This window comes from Hirundo rustica, chromosome 3 (genome assembly GCF_015227805.2).
Source record: "Hirundo rustica isolate bHirRus1 chromosome 3, bHirRus1.pri.v3, whole genome shotgun sequence".
Classification (NCBI taxonomy): domain Eukaryota; kingdom Metazoa; phylum Chordata; class Aves; order Passeriformes; family Hirundinidae; genus Hirundo; species Hirundo rustica.
This window is the reverse complement of record NC_053452.1, coordinates 18,329,085-18,346,854: the sequence shown is the minus strand read 5'-3', so window position 1 is coordinate 18,346,854 and position 17,770 is coordinate 18,329,085. Positions and strand designations below refer to the sequence as shown.

Sequence of the window (17,770 nt, the reverse complement as noted above, 5' to 3'; positions counted from 1 at the left end):
GGAAACAATACCCCCTTGGGCAAGGTCATTCCTCAAATGTCTGGCAAGTGTAGATCAGGTATGCCCTGATCAGGGACTGTTTGGAGTGTGCTCCTTTCACAGGGGCAGGGGCACTGAGGAAAAGGAATGAGGCATCCGGGTTTCACCCTGCCCTGAAGCTGTGACTCGGCTGTGACAGGCACCAGGACAGGGCCCTAGAATCCTGCTGCCCACATACAGCTTTAGCTGCCAGGAACTGTCTTTTAACAACAAAGTGTCACCAATATTTAATTGTCCTGTTAGGACAATATGAGTCTGAATCACTCTGTAACACGCTCGTGTCCAAAAGAACAGAAAACTGGCATTGATGTAATTAACTGCGTATGGCTCAACCTGGCAAAACCTTCAGCCAAGCCGTGTAAAACATAAAACCCCTAGAAAGGAGCCGCATGCTTTGTGCTCCTTCAGGAGCTGTGGAGTGAAACCTGTGGCTCAGTCTGGCATGTTATAACCCATCCAGGAGCACAAACTGCTTCTCACTGCAGGCTGGGTTCTCATGGGCACAGAGACTCAGAAGCCAGAGAGATGTCAAGACCTCAGATCTCAGCGTATTCAAGATTTGTCTGCATCCCTATGCACATAAATGCCCTTTCAAAGGAAAAAATAGCCCCGTGTCATTAAAGTCTGCATCAGTACAAATCCCAGGCTGGTTTAGACCATACACACACAAGAACGGAATGTATAATCACAATGCCTGGGATTCTCCTTAACTTTGCTAAGGGCTGGGCTGAAGCTATTTTGAAAGAAGCAACTATATCTCCTTTAAGCATTAAGCATTCTTGGCAGTAATAATTGCCTTGTAACTAACTCCTCATTAGCACTTTCTCAGACCTGAATTGCTGCACTGACTTTATGCTGCTCCCGGTCCAAGAACGGGATTATGATCCCGGCACCAAAGTCTGCTCTTAATTATACTATTAAAGATACAAAAAAAAACCAACAAAAAACCACCCACACACAAAAGGAAAAAAAAAAATAAATAAAACCACCAAAACAAAACAAAAAACCCAAAACAAATCAAATCAAATAAAATCAATAAAATAAATGGAATGACACTGGATTTAGAGCAGCATAACTGAGATCACTTTGTCCCATTGTTTCCCATCTAATCCACAATTTAGCATGATAAAACACAGTGTTCTATACAAAGCTTCTTTTAGCTGGAAAGACCAGCTTGTTTTACCCACCAGTAGTATGTCATGGCGACAGATAACTATCTTAATGAATTTAATACTGTTATCTGAATTCCTTATCCAGAGAAGAAAGATAATTTAAAAAAAAAAAAATTAAAAAAGCACCTGCTTTAGATAGAATAAAAGCATTAACGTGAAGAACAGGAAACCAAATGTCTGACCCTGAGTGATGCTAAGCAGCTGCAACTTCCACAAACTTTGCAGGAGTTGTAAGATCTCCGTGGATGATATTTTAAGATCTAATGCAATATTTTCTCTACTATTTTATTTCAGTTTGTCATTAATGCAAAGGAAGACACTAGATAAAAAACCTGAAGAAATCACCATGTGCAATCCAGATGCCTGAACACAACTTTACGAAGCAGAACTTGCAGTGGCAATGCATGTAGGAGCTTGATCAAAGAGAGATCATTAATCATGTACATACAGGTTGGATGAGGGGAAAAGGCCTGAGGAAAAACCACATGAAAAGTCTTCATCACACAAGTACTTACATTATTGCTTCATAGCTTTTTATGGCCTTAAATCCAAGCAAAAAAAGACGTTATCTAAGGTGGTCTAGGGAATACAGCAAGGATATACAAAGACACACTGAGGAAAGGGTAAATGAGGTTTAACAGCATTCCAGATTTCACTTGCAAGTGATGGAATGGGCCGTTAAGACCGTTGGAATGATTTCTTGCATGGCAGAAAGCAGGAACTCAAGAAAAGAAAGCAAGATAAGTATGTATGTTTTAGCAGAATTCTTACTAACTACTAAATTATTATTGGCTGCATACCAAACACTCCACACAGTGATAAACAACTGTTCATTTTATTTCACTAAACAAAAAGCCCATTGAAAGATTTCTACTATTACTGCACTCACTGGAACTCACTTGAAAAATACAGTTTTGGACATACATCAAATACAACTTACAGCTGAATAGCTGCACTGGTCTGACTTACTTTCCAAACATGTCAAGAAAATGTTCTGTTCTCCAGGCAAAAGGAGAACAACAGAGCGAAGCAGTGCATTAACTACAGGTATCAGACATTCCCTGGGGCTCAGAAATAGCTTCTCTTCTTAATTGTGGAGAGTTCAGCAACTGGCCCTGCTTTCAGAACCGGCGGTGGGGGTGGCTTCACGTACAGCCCCTCATTTTTGGTGGCAATCCAGCAAAAACAGTAGGAATTCCCATATTCTCTCTTGCCACCAAAAAAGGTACATTTTCAACAGCTGTGTCAGCACAAGAGTACATAATGCCACACAGTAAACTAGAAATTCAAACTCATCTCAGTAAAAAAAGAGTGTTACTAAAAATGGTGTTGCTTTTCATCCCAGCATTGGTTCGATCCCCAGTGCAGAGTTACAAACAGCTGTGGCAGCACAACATGGGGCCACGGGTGGTGGTGGCAGTGGCAGGGATGACAAAATCCTTAAGATCTGCAGCCAGGAACAGGCTATGCAGAGCTCTGTATCAGCCTGTATAGAACTGTCATCGTGACACATCCCATTTCCCTCAGAGGCAAGGCCAGTTACAAAATCCCTCTCTCTGTTCTTGGCCCTGGCTGCTGCAGTTTGTCACCTCCAAAACTGTGCCTATAGAACAGTTTTAGAAGCTGCATCCTAAAATGGATCATGGAAATAATCTAGGTTACAAAAAAAAAAATACCACAATGGGTTTGTTTTCTAATCTTGCTCCGCTGCATTAGCTCAACTGCAGGGCTAATGACTGGGCATTGGCAAGCTCCTGTGTTAAAGAACACATAAAAGATCCTCAGCATTTAAGTCAAAACTAAAATCCTCTGTAAAGTGCTTATGACTGGACAGCCCAAAACTGAGGGTCTTTCAGAGGAGCCGTATCCCACTTGAAAACCTGGATCCAAAGTTGGTGAACAATGGTTTTGCAAAATGTTATGTGTGTTACAGGGCTTGTGCTCCCCACACCTTTTCTTTCCATGTGTTTACATCCCTTACACATCTGTACAACACTACCAAGTGCAATCCCTACTCTACTGTAGGGATAAATATAAATATAAATATAAATATATTATATATATAAATATATTTTTATATTTTTTATATATATATATTTATATATAAATAAATAAACAGCTACCCAAACCCAAGGAGAGTAGAGAACCACTCTGTCCAGATTAGGTTCTGTGTTTGGGATGATTGCTTTAGGCTCTGTCCATCCATCTATCTATCTATCACCTGATAATCTGTTGCTTCTCCGCATCTCTGAAAGACAACTCTTTCTGAAGCTACATTCTGTGACACATCAGCACCTAAACCCTGTGAGCAGCTCTGGAAAGAAAGAAAGAAAAAAAATCCTTAAGTCTTTCCATCCTCCATAGCCCCCCACTCACTGGTGCAAAGCCCTTTACCAGAATTGTTTAGACCACATAACACACACAAGTCACCATTTATGAAGTTTGTCAGCCTAATCACTGCAGACTTTTTCAGAGTAGATCCCCACAGTAACAATTATTTTCTGCTTTACTGACTCAGGGAATTTCATTCCAGTTTTTCTCCCCTTACCTCCCATCCACCCTTTTATTTCTATGCCACATTTCTTCATTCTCTCTCTTGCATGTATTGTGCCTTTTGTGGTCAAAAAAAGCCTGCAGCTATAGTATTTCCCCATGTTGCTAGTGGAGACTGCAACAGCCTGCATAATTTGTCCCCCTCAAATGCAGATCTGCCCTAAACCTTCCAGTTTATTTGTTTGGCCATGCTGGTGAGCTTCGAGTTCAGTAAAACTTGGAGCTGTGACTCATTATCAGGAGCTTTTGGGTTTTCAGTGAATCCCTGTGAAAGAGAATAGAGACTGCAAGTTTTACGTGCTTATTGTCACTGCAGCAGTTGCACAAGCCGTGTGACAGGAGCAGAGCTTAGCTCTGTGTCTGGCTACGAGCTTTGTGCTATAAAGGCACAAAAATCTTTGCAGGCAATGGGATTTTAAAACAACGGGAGAAATCTCGGATCTTCTTTTTCCTCCCTCATTTCATTTTTGAAGGGAATTTTAAAGTCAGCTTTATGTAAAAGATTTACACACACAGGACTGAAAAGGAGAGTTCCCCAAGATATTTCATAAATTTTTCTATGGTATTCAGCCTCTTTCCCAAAGAGCAGCTTTAGTTCAGCAATGCCTCAGCACCCCTCAGCAAGGCAGAGGAGGGAAGGCAGCGAGGGGCCTCCACGCATCCTTTTTATTCCACAGGAAGCCAATCTCCAGCTGAAGGCAGGCCCTTCCAGCCTGGCCAAACCTGGGCATCGCCTCAGCTCAGAGGGCCGGCCGAGCAAACACACCACCTCCGGCGCACGGCCCGGGGCTGCCCTCACCTTCCGCCGGACCCCCAGGCTCCCCGCTGGCGTCCCGCAGCCTCCCCCGTGGCCTCAGGGCCTGAAGTTACGGCGGAGACAGCCCGTACCTGGCCTGGCAGAGCCCCGCAGGCGCGGCCCCGGGCGGGCGGGCGCTCCGCCGGCGGCGGGGCTCGAACCCGCCGCCCCCGGGCTCCCACCAGCCCGGGCCGCCGCCGGGCGCCTCTCGCTGCCATCCCGCCGCTCCTCCAGGGGTCGCTGTGGCGGGAGCGCACGGCCGGCGGGCGCGGGAGTCCTGAGTTACGCGCCCCGCGATTGGGCGGCGCGGTCCCGCGGGCCAATGGCAGGCGGCGTCTCAGCCGCACGCCCGCCCGCCCGTCTCCGGCGCCATCTTGCCGCGGCCGGGGGGAGCCGAGCGGGCCCGGCCATGCCGCACTTCCAGGCCTGGGAGGAGTTCACCCGCGCCGCCGAGAAGCTCTACCTCGCCGACCCCATGAAGGTGGGACAGCCCGGGCCGGGAGGGGAGGACGCGCGGCTCGGCCGCGGGAGCGGCGCTCTGGAGGCGGCTCCAGCTGCGCGCAGCTCGGCGGGGGCGGCGGGCGATCTCGGGCTGGGGAGGGTTCGCTGGTGGCTGCACGGGGGAGGCAAGAATTACAGAATCGCAGAATCGATTAGGATGGAAAAGGCCTCCGAGATCATCGAGTCCAACCTATGACCGAACATAGCCATATTAAGTAGACCAGAGATAGACCACCCAAGTGCCACGTCTGCTTATTTTTTGAACGCTTCCAGGGATGGTGACTCCAACACCAGCCCTTTCTAATGTCTAATCATCCTTTCTATGAAGAATTTCCTTGTAATGTCCGACGTAAACCTCCCTTAGCGCAGCTTAAGCCTGTGCGGAGGTTGCGCGGGAGAAGAGGCCGTTCCCCCCCGGCTGTGCGCTCCTGCCGGGCAGCTGTGGAGAAGGATGAGGCTGCTCCAGCCTGAACACCCCCAGCTCCACTGCCCTCTCTGCTTCCTCCAGCACCTCCATGTCCTTCTTGAAGTCAGGGGCCCAGGACTGCACACTTGAAGTGTGGCCTCACCGGTGTCGAGTACAGCGGGAAAGAACCTGCAAGGAAGGGGGATTACTCGTTGGTGTTACACCTGACCGTCCTTTTCCGTGAAACGGGAGGAAGGCCTCATTTATAACCCCAACAACATCCCTAGGGAATGGTGTTTCACGTGGTGTTATTGGTAGCGGGGGTGAACCTCAAGAAGCGAACTTTAGGGACATTGAGCTCATTCACGGTGTACCTGTGTGTTAGAAACCGAGGTTAAGAGTTCTGCTGAAGTATTAAGAATTGGTTTATTTTATGAATTTATAGCATGTAAGACCTATATAGTTTGAATTTATGCTTTCATTAGCTCTTACATAGCACTGTTGCCTGTAATGGCGTTTTGGGAGGTGTTTGCAGCCTAAAGAATAATTCCTCAAGGACTTAACCTCTCAGTTTATGACTGTTTCTTGTCTCCGGTGACTTTTTTGGCAATGGGGTTTATGCAAATTTTAAAATTAACCTCAGTCTTCAGAAAAAGCATTCTAGTTTGCCTAAAAAGCAGCATAAAAATGTGATGTGGAACTCACACCTGGGAAAACGTCAGTAAAAAAGGCCTAGTGTTCTTCACCAAAAATAGGGGAACTGCCAAAACCTTCAGAAGATTAAATTAATATCTGATTATTTAAAGAAGATTAGTGTCTGCCTTTTAATTAGCATAGAGACACCATATGCGATTGCTGCTGATAATTAAATTGCCCAGTTTTGCCTTCCTAGGCTCTATGACATTCCATGAAATGAAAGAGAAGGGATGTCACTGCAGCCAGGAGTTGCTGTTCCCCTTTCCTTAAAGGATCTCCAAAGGCAGTCTCTTCCCATCTGTGGCAGTAAATTTGTCTAGTTACAGAGGGGTTTATACAGGCCCCACTGTGCTAACACAGCGTTGTTGATTTGGCAGATTTAGCTTCAGCAGTTTTGTAATCGGGCTTGCTGGGAAGCCGAAGGAAGAACAACAGCTGTGGGACATGGGTGTGTGTTCTTCAGCCAGGTACTGAGTGGTCTTGCCTTTTGCAAGAGCAGGTTATTGATACAGTGAGTGTGTACCTGCTGCCTGTGGCGGCCCCCCTTGTGCTTTTGGGGCTGCTCAGCAGGGAGATGTGCTGTTACACTGCTGCTGTGGTCAGAAGGTGGCAGTTTGTTAAACAAAAAGGGTCCATCTGTGATGGGATCCACCCTGGAACAGGGAATTTCAAAATGTATTTGTAGTGAAGGAGGGTGTTGACCATTAGCACAAATCACTGTACAATAAAAACTATTTGCAGTGTGAGTTCAGAATGTTCTCAAAGGCCAGCTTGCTTTGTTTCTAGTTACTGATGTTAGCTGAGGCTGCAGACAGAGCCTCTGTGGCTGGTTCTGTGCTCAGGAGGAATCAGTTAACGTTCAGTCACCAGGGAAGTGGATTTTTATCAGTGTGGCTTTGAGAACTTTGGTGATTTGAGGGTCCAGAGGGACTGGAGGGGTTGGAGCTCAGGGCGCATGATTGCAGGAGTAACTGTGGTAACAGTTCAGGTGCCATAGAAGAAAAAGTGCTGATGTTGAGCCTTCCCCACTCAGCTGATCTCTTTCAAGTCTTCTTGTAGAGCTACTCTTCTTTGGAGTGTTTCAAGCCTACAAACACGAGCTTCCAGTTGGTTTTTCTGGGGTCTGACACTCAGCGAGGGGGTGTCTCATCTCGACATGACTCTCATGGTTTATCCTTCTGTCTCCAAGGTCTCTGCAACTGTTGTTGCTGTATTTGAAGGGTTTTTCAGCATGCCCAGTGTTAACCTTGCTGATGCTGCTAGAAAACCAGTCTGCAGTGTTAGGCAGCAAATGTGGTGGGTCAACTTCACACCACCTTGGCTGTGGGATTACAGCTCCCACGCCACCAGAGCTGAGGACCACCACAGAGGCGCTGAAAACATGGAGCAGTACGTAATTATGATTAAGGGTAGTCTGAATGTGGGCAGATGCCCTTCAAGGTGTTCTGAGAATGGTTAGCTCTAAGTGCTAATTTTTAAAATGTTTGTCATTTCAGGTGCGTGTTGTTCTCAAATACCGACATTGTGATGGGAACCTCTGTATCAAAGTAACAGATGATGTGGCTGTAAGTACAGAGCACATTCCCCTTTCAGAGCTTCTTGTACCACTCACAGACTTGTGTTTTGCTGTCAGTCGGCTTGGGAGCTCTTGGATACTGCATTCAGAGTGCCTGACAGTTTTCTAAAAACTTGTGCTCAGACTTCTCTCATTGCTGTGTCTGTGATTGACACTGACCCGTTCAGGAGCACTTTCAAACAGGTGTTTACAAGTGTGAGTGTGGTCCTTTTTATTTGCTCAGAGTGGCAAAAACTTCCATCCATAGGTTAAGTTCCTTCTTTGTGATTAGGAGGCTGAATGACAGCGATGTTGCAGCTAAGGAGTTGTTTTTCTGCAGTCCAGGGTGAGCCACAGTAATCTGCCCTGTTCTTGTCTTCAGACTTGGAAAAGAATCAAATTTCTTCTTTCCAGGAAAAGTAGTCTGGCATTGGAATTTCGAGTGCCTGGAAGGATTGTGAAACTCCAGTAAAGGCACTTCTTGCTAGGGTAATGGGGCTTAACATGGGTGAGGTGTTGAGTGTGGGGCACTGACAACGGGGAATGTAAGGGTAATTTTGTTGAAATCTCCTGTAGGGGAGGTTGGAGTCAGGTGATGGACAGACCTGAACTCTTTGGGGTATAGGCTGCCTTACCTGCTTTCAGTCACAGAAAGATCTTACACCAGGTGGGCGAAAATGGGGACGGGTTTCAGGGTTTTGGTCAGGTTGTTTTAGTGTTTGGGTTTTTTGGTTTTGTTTGTTCAGATTTTTTTTTTTTTTTTAATCATATGCTGTGTTCCCTGTTTAGGGCTGTCTTAGAAAAACAGGTTTTGCTTGGGGTAGGGAATCCCCTTCATTGGGAAATACTGGATTTTATGTCCCTGGCAGTGTAACATTGAGAACTGTGAAAGGCAAAATAAACTTGCTTTCAGGATATAAAATATATATTTAAAAAATCTGGTTCTATGTTTAGACAAAAAAAAGACAGCTTTAAAACCCAAGTTTTAACAGGTTTTTGGAGCTAGCAGAAACTAGGATAAATTATGAGTTTCCCCGTTTTCAATACGGGAGGATTAATGAGGAGCTTAAAAGTAAACCCAGATAGGTTGGTGCTTTGGAGCAGGATAGAAGATGTGTTGGTGCTGGCTCCTGGTAACTAACGAACGTTCCAGTGCTCTCCTTGTTTTGTGTGTTCCAAGCACAAATGCATAGCAGCTACAGACAACATAAAGTGCAGTTGAGTTCACAGCTGAAGTGAAATCTGATCTCAGGAACTTTGTCTTGCAGTGTTTGCTGTACAGAACAGACCAGGCACAAGACGTGAAGAAGATCGAGAAATTCCACAGTCAGCTCATGCGACTCATGGTGGCGAAGGAATCCCGCAGTGCTGCCATGGAAACAGACTGAAGTGCTGCGAATAAAATCAGGGCTCCGGTCATACTGCACTGGAAGCAAATCTTTTGGATTTGAACGAAAAACTGGGTCAGGAGATGCTTTTGTGTACTAAAGTGGACTGATGACAAGTCTGAAGCATTTTCACCCCTCAGACTCCACTTTGGAAATCTAGGAAAATAAATGCTTTCAATTGAAAGCTTATATTTATTTTTGGGTATTAAGCAACTATTCTTAAACATTAGGTATGCTAAGAAGACAAATATTTCAAATCTACAATATGTTAGTAATTTGAGAGGCCACAGGCATACTTCTGGAAATTTACTGTAAAATTTCATCTAGATTGCATTGTTCTGGTGTATTCTCAAAATGAGAGGGTATATTAATACTGTAGCATAGTGACTGGGTCTAATAAATATTTACATACATTATATAAATCTGTTGGGTTTAGAATAACAGATGTTTTCTGAACTGAAATGTTGAAATTGCCAATTTGTATCACCACTGTCAGCACTCTATCTTTTGGTATTGCTCTTAGTCCTAAGATGTGCAACGCTATCCATGATGCAGTTTGTAGAACTCTGATATTGGCTAAGTGATTAAACTTCTGTATTTTAGAAATTAAAATAGAACTTCACTTGAATAATGCTAGAGATCTGTGAGAAACTGGGAGGGGTTTTTTCTCCTTGTGCAAATACCGTTACTAAAAAACAGTCAGTGGCTTTTTTACATACTTGAACTATTTTGTACTTTTCCCATCCTTGCTTCAGGCAGATTGAAGTATATCAGCAAGACAAATTCTAGAAGCTCTTGTCTATTATGTTAATAGAAAATATCCAACCAAACACTATCCAGATTCCTTATTCTAGCTGCTTGTTAACTGCATTTTCAAATGTTACATGTGGCAGGTGGATGTCAGCCAAATGAATAAATGGATGAAAACAGCTTAATAAATACTTAAATACCACTGTCAGAAATAGACCAGTGCTCCTGTAGCTTAAATGTGTTTCTCACAGTCACCTCTGGTAGGCTGATGGAAGCCTGAATTGTCTCTTATAAGAAAGCTTTTTGTTTGAAAACCCAGTAGCTAAAATTGATGCTTGCTTTGACTAGGTCTTGCTTACTTGAAAACAGATGAGCATTTTCATGTAATTAGGCCATTGGTATAACTAGGTGCTTTCAGAACTGATTTTTTGGGTTAAACCAAGCCACAGAAGTAAAGCAGGACCATACTTGTAGTGGCATTTATATATAACAAAACAATCTACTTAACGAGCTACCTGCTGTCACTTACATAAAAATAATGGAGCTACTGGGAAGCAGTGGACTTTCCACGTTTGCCAAAACCTTGGAAAAAAACCACCAGGCTTGAATATTGCATTAGAGTACCCTTTCAGCTGAACATAGAATGTTGCACGTTGTTGGAAAATATTGCAGCACTAAATTCCTGGTGACTGCTCAAAATTCTAGTCTGCAGCTGTGACTGGTATGTATGTAACATTTTTGTGTTGGCTTTTGAAATCTAAATAAAGCCAGAGAGAAGGCTGGACTCTGTTAATTGTTAAACTTTCATGAGATACTGTAATACTGGAATTTTTCTTTGGTGCTGCAAATAACTTTCATAATATTTGAAATATCATAGTAGTAGAGAGACTGTACCAAGTGGCTGAAAGGCTTCAGCTTTATACTCCAGTAGGTTTTAGAGGAGCCATTTCAGCCATTTCTATGTTAGAGCAGCAGTTTTCAAGCAAAACATGTAAGGGAATACGTTTCTACTTTTCTAAATTCAGAAATTATTTCTCTAAAACCCTGGGGAAATACTGTTGCTACTTTTGTAAGAGTATGTGTTGTTAAGCTTGTTCTCCATATACTCAGAAAAAACTAGAATGGTTCTGTGCAGTCTGAATGCAAAAGAAAATATTATAAAGCTGCTGCTTATAAAAAATTAAATGGTATGGAAACTTCTATAGAAAAACATAGGTGCTTCATAACTTTGTCCTGGAATTTTCAGCCATTTCTATACTATATTCATGGGGCAGTAGAGAAGCTCTTTCATGCCTGTGCTCTTGCTGACAGTATGTGTGCTTGTCTACACTGATTACTTCCGTAATAAACATTCCCCAAGTTGGTCCATCATGTTCCCAGCTACTTGAGTGTGTCCTCTGGCTTGTGATGAAAACATCAGGTTCTTGTGGCTGCTGCAGCAAAGGGGTGCTCACTGTACCTGAATATCTGCGTTGGGCAGCCCAGCTTGCCAGGGACTCCTGCTCTCCAGCCAGGAGCTGCTGCCAGGCACAGGCTGCAAACGGGGCAGGAGCACATGGACAACCTGTGCAGTGACAGATGACCTTTGCACAAGTGGAATGATTGAAAAAAAGGATTATTTTCCCTGCTACAGCTAATTTTGTTGCTGCCTGTTAGGTATCTTCAGTAATTCTGTTTTGTGAGAGTAGATAATAAAAAGATGGGGGCCTTGTTATTCTTCCAAGAACTTGGGTTAGTTTAACCATGGAATTTATTCTGTTTCTCTGGTGTTCTTGCCTCCTGGGTTTCCTGAGTGTCTTGATTTCAGTTCTTTGTGCAAGGCACTTTAGGCTGACGTTGTGTCGTAGCTCTGTCTTATGTGCAACTATACCCCTTCTGTTTCCAATTTTAGGGGTTTGAACCCTGAGCTGCTCCATATGTAATCCATTGTGGAAGTGTATTCTGGAGTGCAGGAAGATATTTAAATTACCTGGAGAAGTGAGAAGTTTGGTCACAAGTCTTTGTTTTAGAGAGCCTTTTGAAAGAGGCCTTCCTGTTAAAGTCGTGACCTAACTTCTAGGAGTGACAGGTTTGTTCTGGAAAACTGGATGCTTTGGTGCTGGAGTCTGTCAAAATGGGAAATGGAACCAAAGCCAAGCAGGTGTTTTTAAAAATGTTTTAACTTGTCAAAAAAATAATGTTTCATCTCAGTAAGTTTCTTCCCACAGCATAAAAGTGGGTAATACTCAGCATTTTGCTGTAAAAAATGTGAGGAAACTGATTTCTGTCAGTAGGACTGGGATGATCACTTGTTACCGTAGGCTGATCTTAAAGGATTAAGTCATTTTAGGTGTTCATCCTGCTGTAGGTAGGATGAATCCCCTCACTTTGGTCACCTGGAAGAGGGATGGGAAGAGTTACCTTACCCACCTGTGCTTGCTCACTTCTGCCTTGGGGGAGGACAAACCTCTCACAGGAATGATCCTGTAAATGAAGTTTGGATCTGAAGTGGAAACACATAGAAAATAAGTGGGTTTCTTTTCTGTAAACTTACCAAGGCTGCAGATGGTGCACAAGTCCAGATCCTTCAGGATTCTGAGAATTAGTGGGTGTCCTTAGGGAGTAGGAGCTTCGCTGAAAACTGGTATTCTTTGTACAGTACTGTGTGCTGAGGGACCTTCCAATTGACTGAAGCAAAGCTGTTTTGATCAAATAAATCTAAGGAGTCCTTTCATTAGATAACTGTCTTAAAGCATCTTCACTTGTTTTTTTTTTTAGAGGAAACTAAAGAACTATTATCTGATTCCTTGCTTATGTTAATAGTGATTTGCTTTTCAAGACATGGGGGTGTCTGTTCTGAAATGCCGATACTACTTTAAAGGCAGATGCTGTGTGATTCAACACAACTTTTGTTTATAAAGATACTATCTGTTAAAAGAGCTTTGAGTTCAAGGATTGGTATTTAAATCCAAGCGACAGGTTGAATTGTCTTTGTTGCTGGGGACGACATAAAAACATGCCTTTCATCTCTTAGTACTTTCACATAAGCAGATCTTTAGTCTAAGTAGACTCTTCAGGCTGGCTTTCAGATAAAGCTCCACACCCCAATGCTGGGCTGAAGTGTTTGAGTCACTACAGACTGGAGACTGATGTGGGCTTTGTAGAAATGTTATTTTTGAGTTGAGAATGATGCCGCAGTATTTTAGCAGGAGATCGGTTACTCAGCAGAACGCAAAGCGTGGTAGTTTGTTAACTCCTGCTTATTATGCAAGCCTCTGTGTGTGCCCAGTACCGGCTCCACCAGAATAAATGCTTCTGGGAGACTGGGCTTAAACTGGACCATGTAAAACCAAAGTCTGTGGGAACTGAGCAAATAAAAACATGGTCATGGCATGATAGCAGAGTTAACTGCCTTCATGCAAGCCCAGGCCCATGTTGTGGAACATAACCTTTGTTTCTGGGGAAGGTAAGTTCTTATGTTCTTCTATGTGCCAAGGTAGTTGGAGGGGTGTGTTCTGGAACCCTGTGATGGGAATGCAATTACTTTCTGCCATCCTAAAAACATCTTAAGCCCTGAGTGCCATCTCTGAGTGCTCTTGGAAGTGCCTGGCCTTCTAACAGGAGCCAGTGTGCTTGACTCATTATGACTCCTCAGACTGACAGTTCCTGGGTGTTGTGAATATTTGGATTACAAAACCAAGAGTATAGAGTTTCTCTTAAACAGCAGTGCTGGTATTGATGAAAGTGTTTTCCATTCAAATCAAGACCGTCTCTGAGGATATTTTGCTTTGTTTAGCAAGTTTTTGTTTTGTGCTCATATTCTTTTGTCGCCTTTTTGGTGACAATTCTTAGTAACTTTTTTAGAACTTAAAACATCGGTCATTCCGAGAGCTCTGGGATAGATTGTTTGTTTGTTTGTTTTGTTTTGTTTTTTTTTAATTCCTTTCAAGCTATGTATGCATGTTGGGTTCTTTTTTCTTCTAGAAGAAGACTTCTGTTCATGAAAGGACTGGTCTGCATTGTCTTGCCTTTACTGAGAACCTTGCTGAGCTACGGGCTGTGTTTACAGCAAGATTCCAAAGAGTGGCTCCTTGGAGAGGGGGTTGAGTTTTCTGGACACCTCTTGCATGGCTGTGCTGGCTGGTAGTGAGCAAATGAGAGTTCGGGTAGCTGAAATATGCATTTTAACTGGGTTGCTCATGCATGTAAATGCAGCCACCTCTGCTGCAGCTCTGCTGTCATTGTGTGGCTGGGAGATGAAAGGCTCGCCTCGGGGCGCTGACAAATGAGCTCTGGCAAACTGTGCGCGCTCAAAATGTTGTTTTCCAAAGGCATCTGCTCCGGTTAAGGAGTCAGCAAGGCAGGGGGATGAACTAATGCCTCAGACACGTCCGTGTGAAATTCGGTGTCTTGCTCTAAATTGCCTTAAAAGACAGCATTTAAATTTGGGGGCAGGAGGGAAACTGACCTTTCAGCGACGGACAGTTTGGGGGTGTTTGTTTTTTTTTAAACACATTTTCTGCGGCAGTGCTCCCATATGACTGAGGTCGGGAACCAAAGGAATAAACAAATTTCATCAGTGATTGTTGGTTTGTGCCCAGAGGCGAACCTTCTGTGCTCGGTCACACAGCAGAGCCGGGTGACCGGGCAGTAAAACCGTGCAAAAAAGCGGCCGTGGGTTTAGCAGAGCGAGCAGCTGCTTTGCCAACAGCTCCTTCCCCACCGCAGATGTTGATCGTCCCGTGGATGTGCGCACTGGGATTCCACGGCAGCCTCGGTCCTTAGAGCAGCTGGCTGCCGATCCCTCTTGCCTCCAGCGCCGGTTCCAGTGTGTCTGAGCCTCCGCTGAGCCGTCCCCATTCGCCGGGCACCAGAAGCCCCTCGATGTGGCAGCGCTGCCGGGGCGGTGCTCTGCCCGGTCACGGCGCCCAGATGGCTTCGCAAAGGCCAGCGGAGTGCCGCAGGGAGTGAAAGGGAAGGGTTCAGAGCTCCCGGGAGGGCTCGGGAGAGCGATGGGAGGGAAAGAACCAGCTCGATTGGCTTGGGTTGCCATGGAACCACAGCCTAAAAAAACTCTTGTCTTGGAATTTCCCTGACTTGCTTGTAAAAACCTCCTGTCTGTCACATTATATACCCTGTAATGTGCATGCTATGCGATATTTACCTAAAAACTAGATATGTCTGAATTCGTTTCTGCTCTGTTCTAGTTTGTATGGATGATACAGGAAGGGTGGAACCAAAGCCTGTAGATGATATTCTTTCTGGAAGTCTGTAACACTCTGGTAATCTCTCAGAGTAGCCAGACCTGAACACAAGGTACAAGGTGTAAATTGTACCATGGATTTATAAAACTGTGTTGTAATTCCTGACATTTTTGAAGTGCCAGTGTTGGGCTAGGGATTTAAGCAGGGATCAGCTGTTTAGGGCTTACTCCAGCCACAATGGTTCAGTGAGCTGTAGCAGCTCCAAACCGATAAATTCTTAAGATGCCTCCAGAATACACCCAGGTGGCCAACCCTCGAAACACAAATACTGAAACACCTCCTGGATGTGATTTCACTGGTGGTGAGAATGGACTATTTTGATTTTGCAGAGAAGAGTTTTCTTTCCTCATTCTTTTGACTCCTATATTAAGGCTTCCTTCTTTTCTGACTCTTCAGTCCATTCTTCTTTTTTATTTGTTTTAAACTTATTCTTTAGATCTTTCATGCTCCCCTTATTTTCCTTTTTACTGTTGATCATGGTGATGTTATAATTGGCTTTGGGGAAGAGGCTCATTATACATTTGTAGCTTTACCTTCTACTTGAGGGTGTTGATAGAGGATTTTGGTCTCAAAGTTGAGCTTCAGTAGAGGGACATTCTGCATTGTCACACTTGGGAAGAGCACGTGTGTAGGTGTCACTGAAGCATTAATATTAAACTGCATGGCCAACTTCCTCAGCCAACAATAGTATAAGAAAGTGGTTTTAATGGATATACACAAATTGTGCTTGCATTTTAGCAGATAAAAAGATCCTTCAGCTCATACTCTGTGTTGGAGTATCTACATAGATTGTAGCAATTAATTTGCTTTCCTATAGTGCAAATTGCCATCCTCTGGGCATTATTTTATTTGGCTGATGACTGTCTGCCAGTCTACAACTTGTAAAAGATGAGATATCAGCGATTCTCCATAATAATATATATCAATACCTGTCTTACAATAGAAAGAGTGATTTTTAAAGATAAAAACCATTGTTTTATCTGTTGTTTTCAGTTTCTCTGTGCCTATATGAATCTTTGTTTGAATTCTCTGCAGTTCCCCTCCCACCAGTAGTCCCATAAGTTTCTGTTGTGGCCACATCCTCCCCTTAATTTCTTAACAAACCCCAGCTGCTTTGAAGGTAGATATTGTGTGTATTGTTCCTCTAAGCTGTGTATTGTTCCTCTACCTCAGCCCGATGCTAAAGCAAAAATTACTTTGAGAAGTGCCAGACCATGGAGTTGCTAATGTTTTCCATCCATCTTATTTAGAATCACAGAACATCTCAAGCTGGAAGGAATCCTCAAGGATCATCAATTCCAACTCCCTGCTCCTCACAGGACCACCTAAAGCTAAACCATATGATTAAGAGCATTGTGCAGATGCTCTTTGAAATCTGACAGGCTGGATGCCATGAGCGCTTCCCTCTAGCTTGGTCCAGTGACTGACCACTCTGTGAAGAACCTTTTCCTAATGTCTAACCTGAATTTCCTCTGATGCAGCTTCATTCCATTTTCTTGTGTCCTGCTGCTGATCACCAGAGAGAGAGCAGCATCTCCTCTGTGGGGAAGCTGCTGGGCTGTGATGAGTTCAAACCAAGTGACCTCAGTGCTCCTACTGAGTCTTCCCCTTGAGCCTTTCACCAGGCTGGTCACACTCTGGACACGCTCCAACACTTTATTGTCCCTCTTATGTTGCGGTGCCCAGAACTGCAAACAGGACTCGAGGTGAGGCTGCAGCAGCTCAGAGCAGAATTGGCAATCACCTCCCTGGACCAGCTGGCCGTGCTGTGCCTGATGCACCTCAGGGCATGGTTGCCCTTTTGCCTCTGGTGGCATCTGCAGCGCTGTGTTGTCCTCTGCTAGGCTGTGGGAGTTGTCTGATTTCCACGATAAACAGCCAAGCCAGTTCCAGTTCGGTGGGATCCACGTAAAGCACTCAACCTGGTGTGATCTTCCTCGTTCCATGTCTGTTTGAGGTACCTCCTTTGCTCATTGCTCTTTACTGCTGCTGCTGCTTCAAGGAATCATAGAATTGCTTAGGTTGGAAAAGAGCCTCTAAGATCATCAAGTCCAACCATTAAGCCAGCATCACCGAGCCCACCGCTAAACTGTGTCTCCTAAGTGTTCAGTGCTGCTAAAGCACAGAGAAAAACTACTACTAAGAGAATTGTCAGTTTAAGAAGGTGGACACCCAGAGGAAAACATCTATGCCAGAGGGATATCTCCACAACAGGGACTTTGAACTACCCTGTCCACTTCAAAAAAGGAAGAACTGGGAGGCCCTCAGTGGTAACAAGGTGCTTTCCTGGATGACCAGGCACACCTGTTTTCAGAACATGGGCCAGCCTGGATAAGTACGACATTACCTCTTCAGCAAGTTACAGAGGCTGGAGTCACTAACTGGAGATTGGAACTGGCATCCTTATAACAAATGGAGGACAGAAGAAATGCAAATTTTCATTAGTTAAAATAGTCAAATAGAGTATTGTGCTGGCTTTGGGTGGGGTAATTTTCTTTGCAGCAGTTGGTATGGAGCTATTTTGGATTGTGCTGAAACCAGTGTGGCATAACTGATAAGAGAGAGATGTTTTTGTTATTGTTTCTCAGTGCTTGCACACAGTCAAGGCCTCTTCTGCTCCTCACCCCACCCAGCAGTGAGCGGGCTGGGGGTGCACCAGGAGCTGGGGGTG

The 17,770-nt window shown here is 44.3% G+C and overlaps 1 protein-coding gene across 1 annotated transcript; it reads left to right on the top strand.

Moving 5' to 3' along the window:
- Nucleotides 1-4,912: 4,912 nt before the first annotated feature.
- SRP9 (signal recognition particle 9) lies at nt 4,913-11,224 on the top strand. The gene is made up of 3 exons (XM_040060020.1): nt 4,913-5,041; nt 7,660-7,728; nt 8,987-11,224. Exons 1-3 carry the CDS (start codon nt 4,970-4,972, stop codon nt 9,104-9,106), a joined length of 261 nt encoding a protein of 86 aa, XP_039915954.1. The 5' UTR covers nt 4,913-4,969; the 3' UTR covers nt 9,107-11,224.
- The last annotated feature ends 6,546 nt before the right edge of the window (nt 11,225-17,770 follow it).

Excerpts from the sequence above, each read along its gene's own strand:
- SRP9 (XM_040060020.1), top strand. The coding sequence starts at position 4,970 with ATGCCGCACTTCCAGGCCTGGGAGGAGTTCACCCGCGCCGCCGAGAAG. Across the intron at positions 5,042-7,659 it reads ACCTCGCCGACCCCATGAAG|GTGCGTGTTGTTCTCAAATA; the intron begins GTGGGACAGCCC and ends TTGTCATTTCAG. Across the intron at positions 7,729-8,986 it reads AAGTAACAGATGATGTGGCT|TGTTTGCTGTACAGAACAGA; the intron begins GTAAGTACAGAG and ends TTTGTCTTGCAG.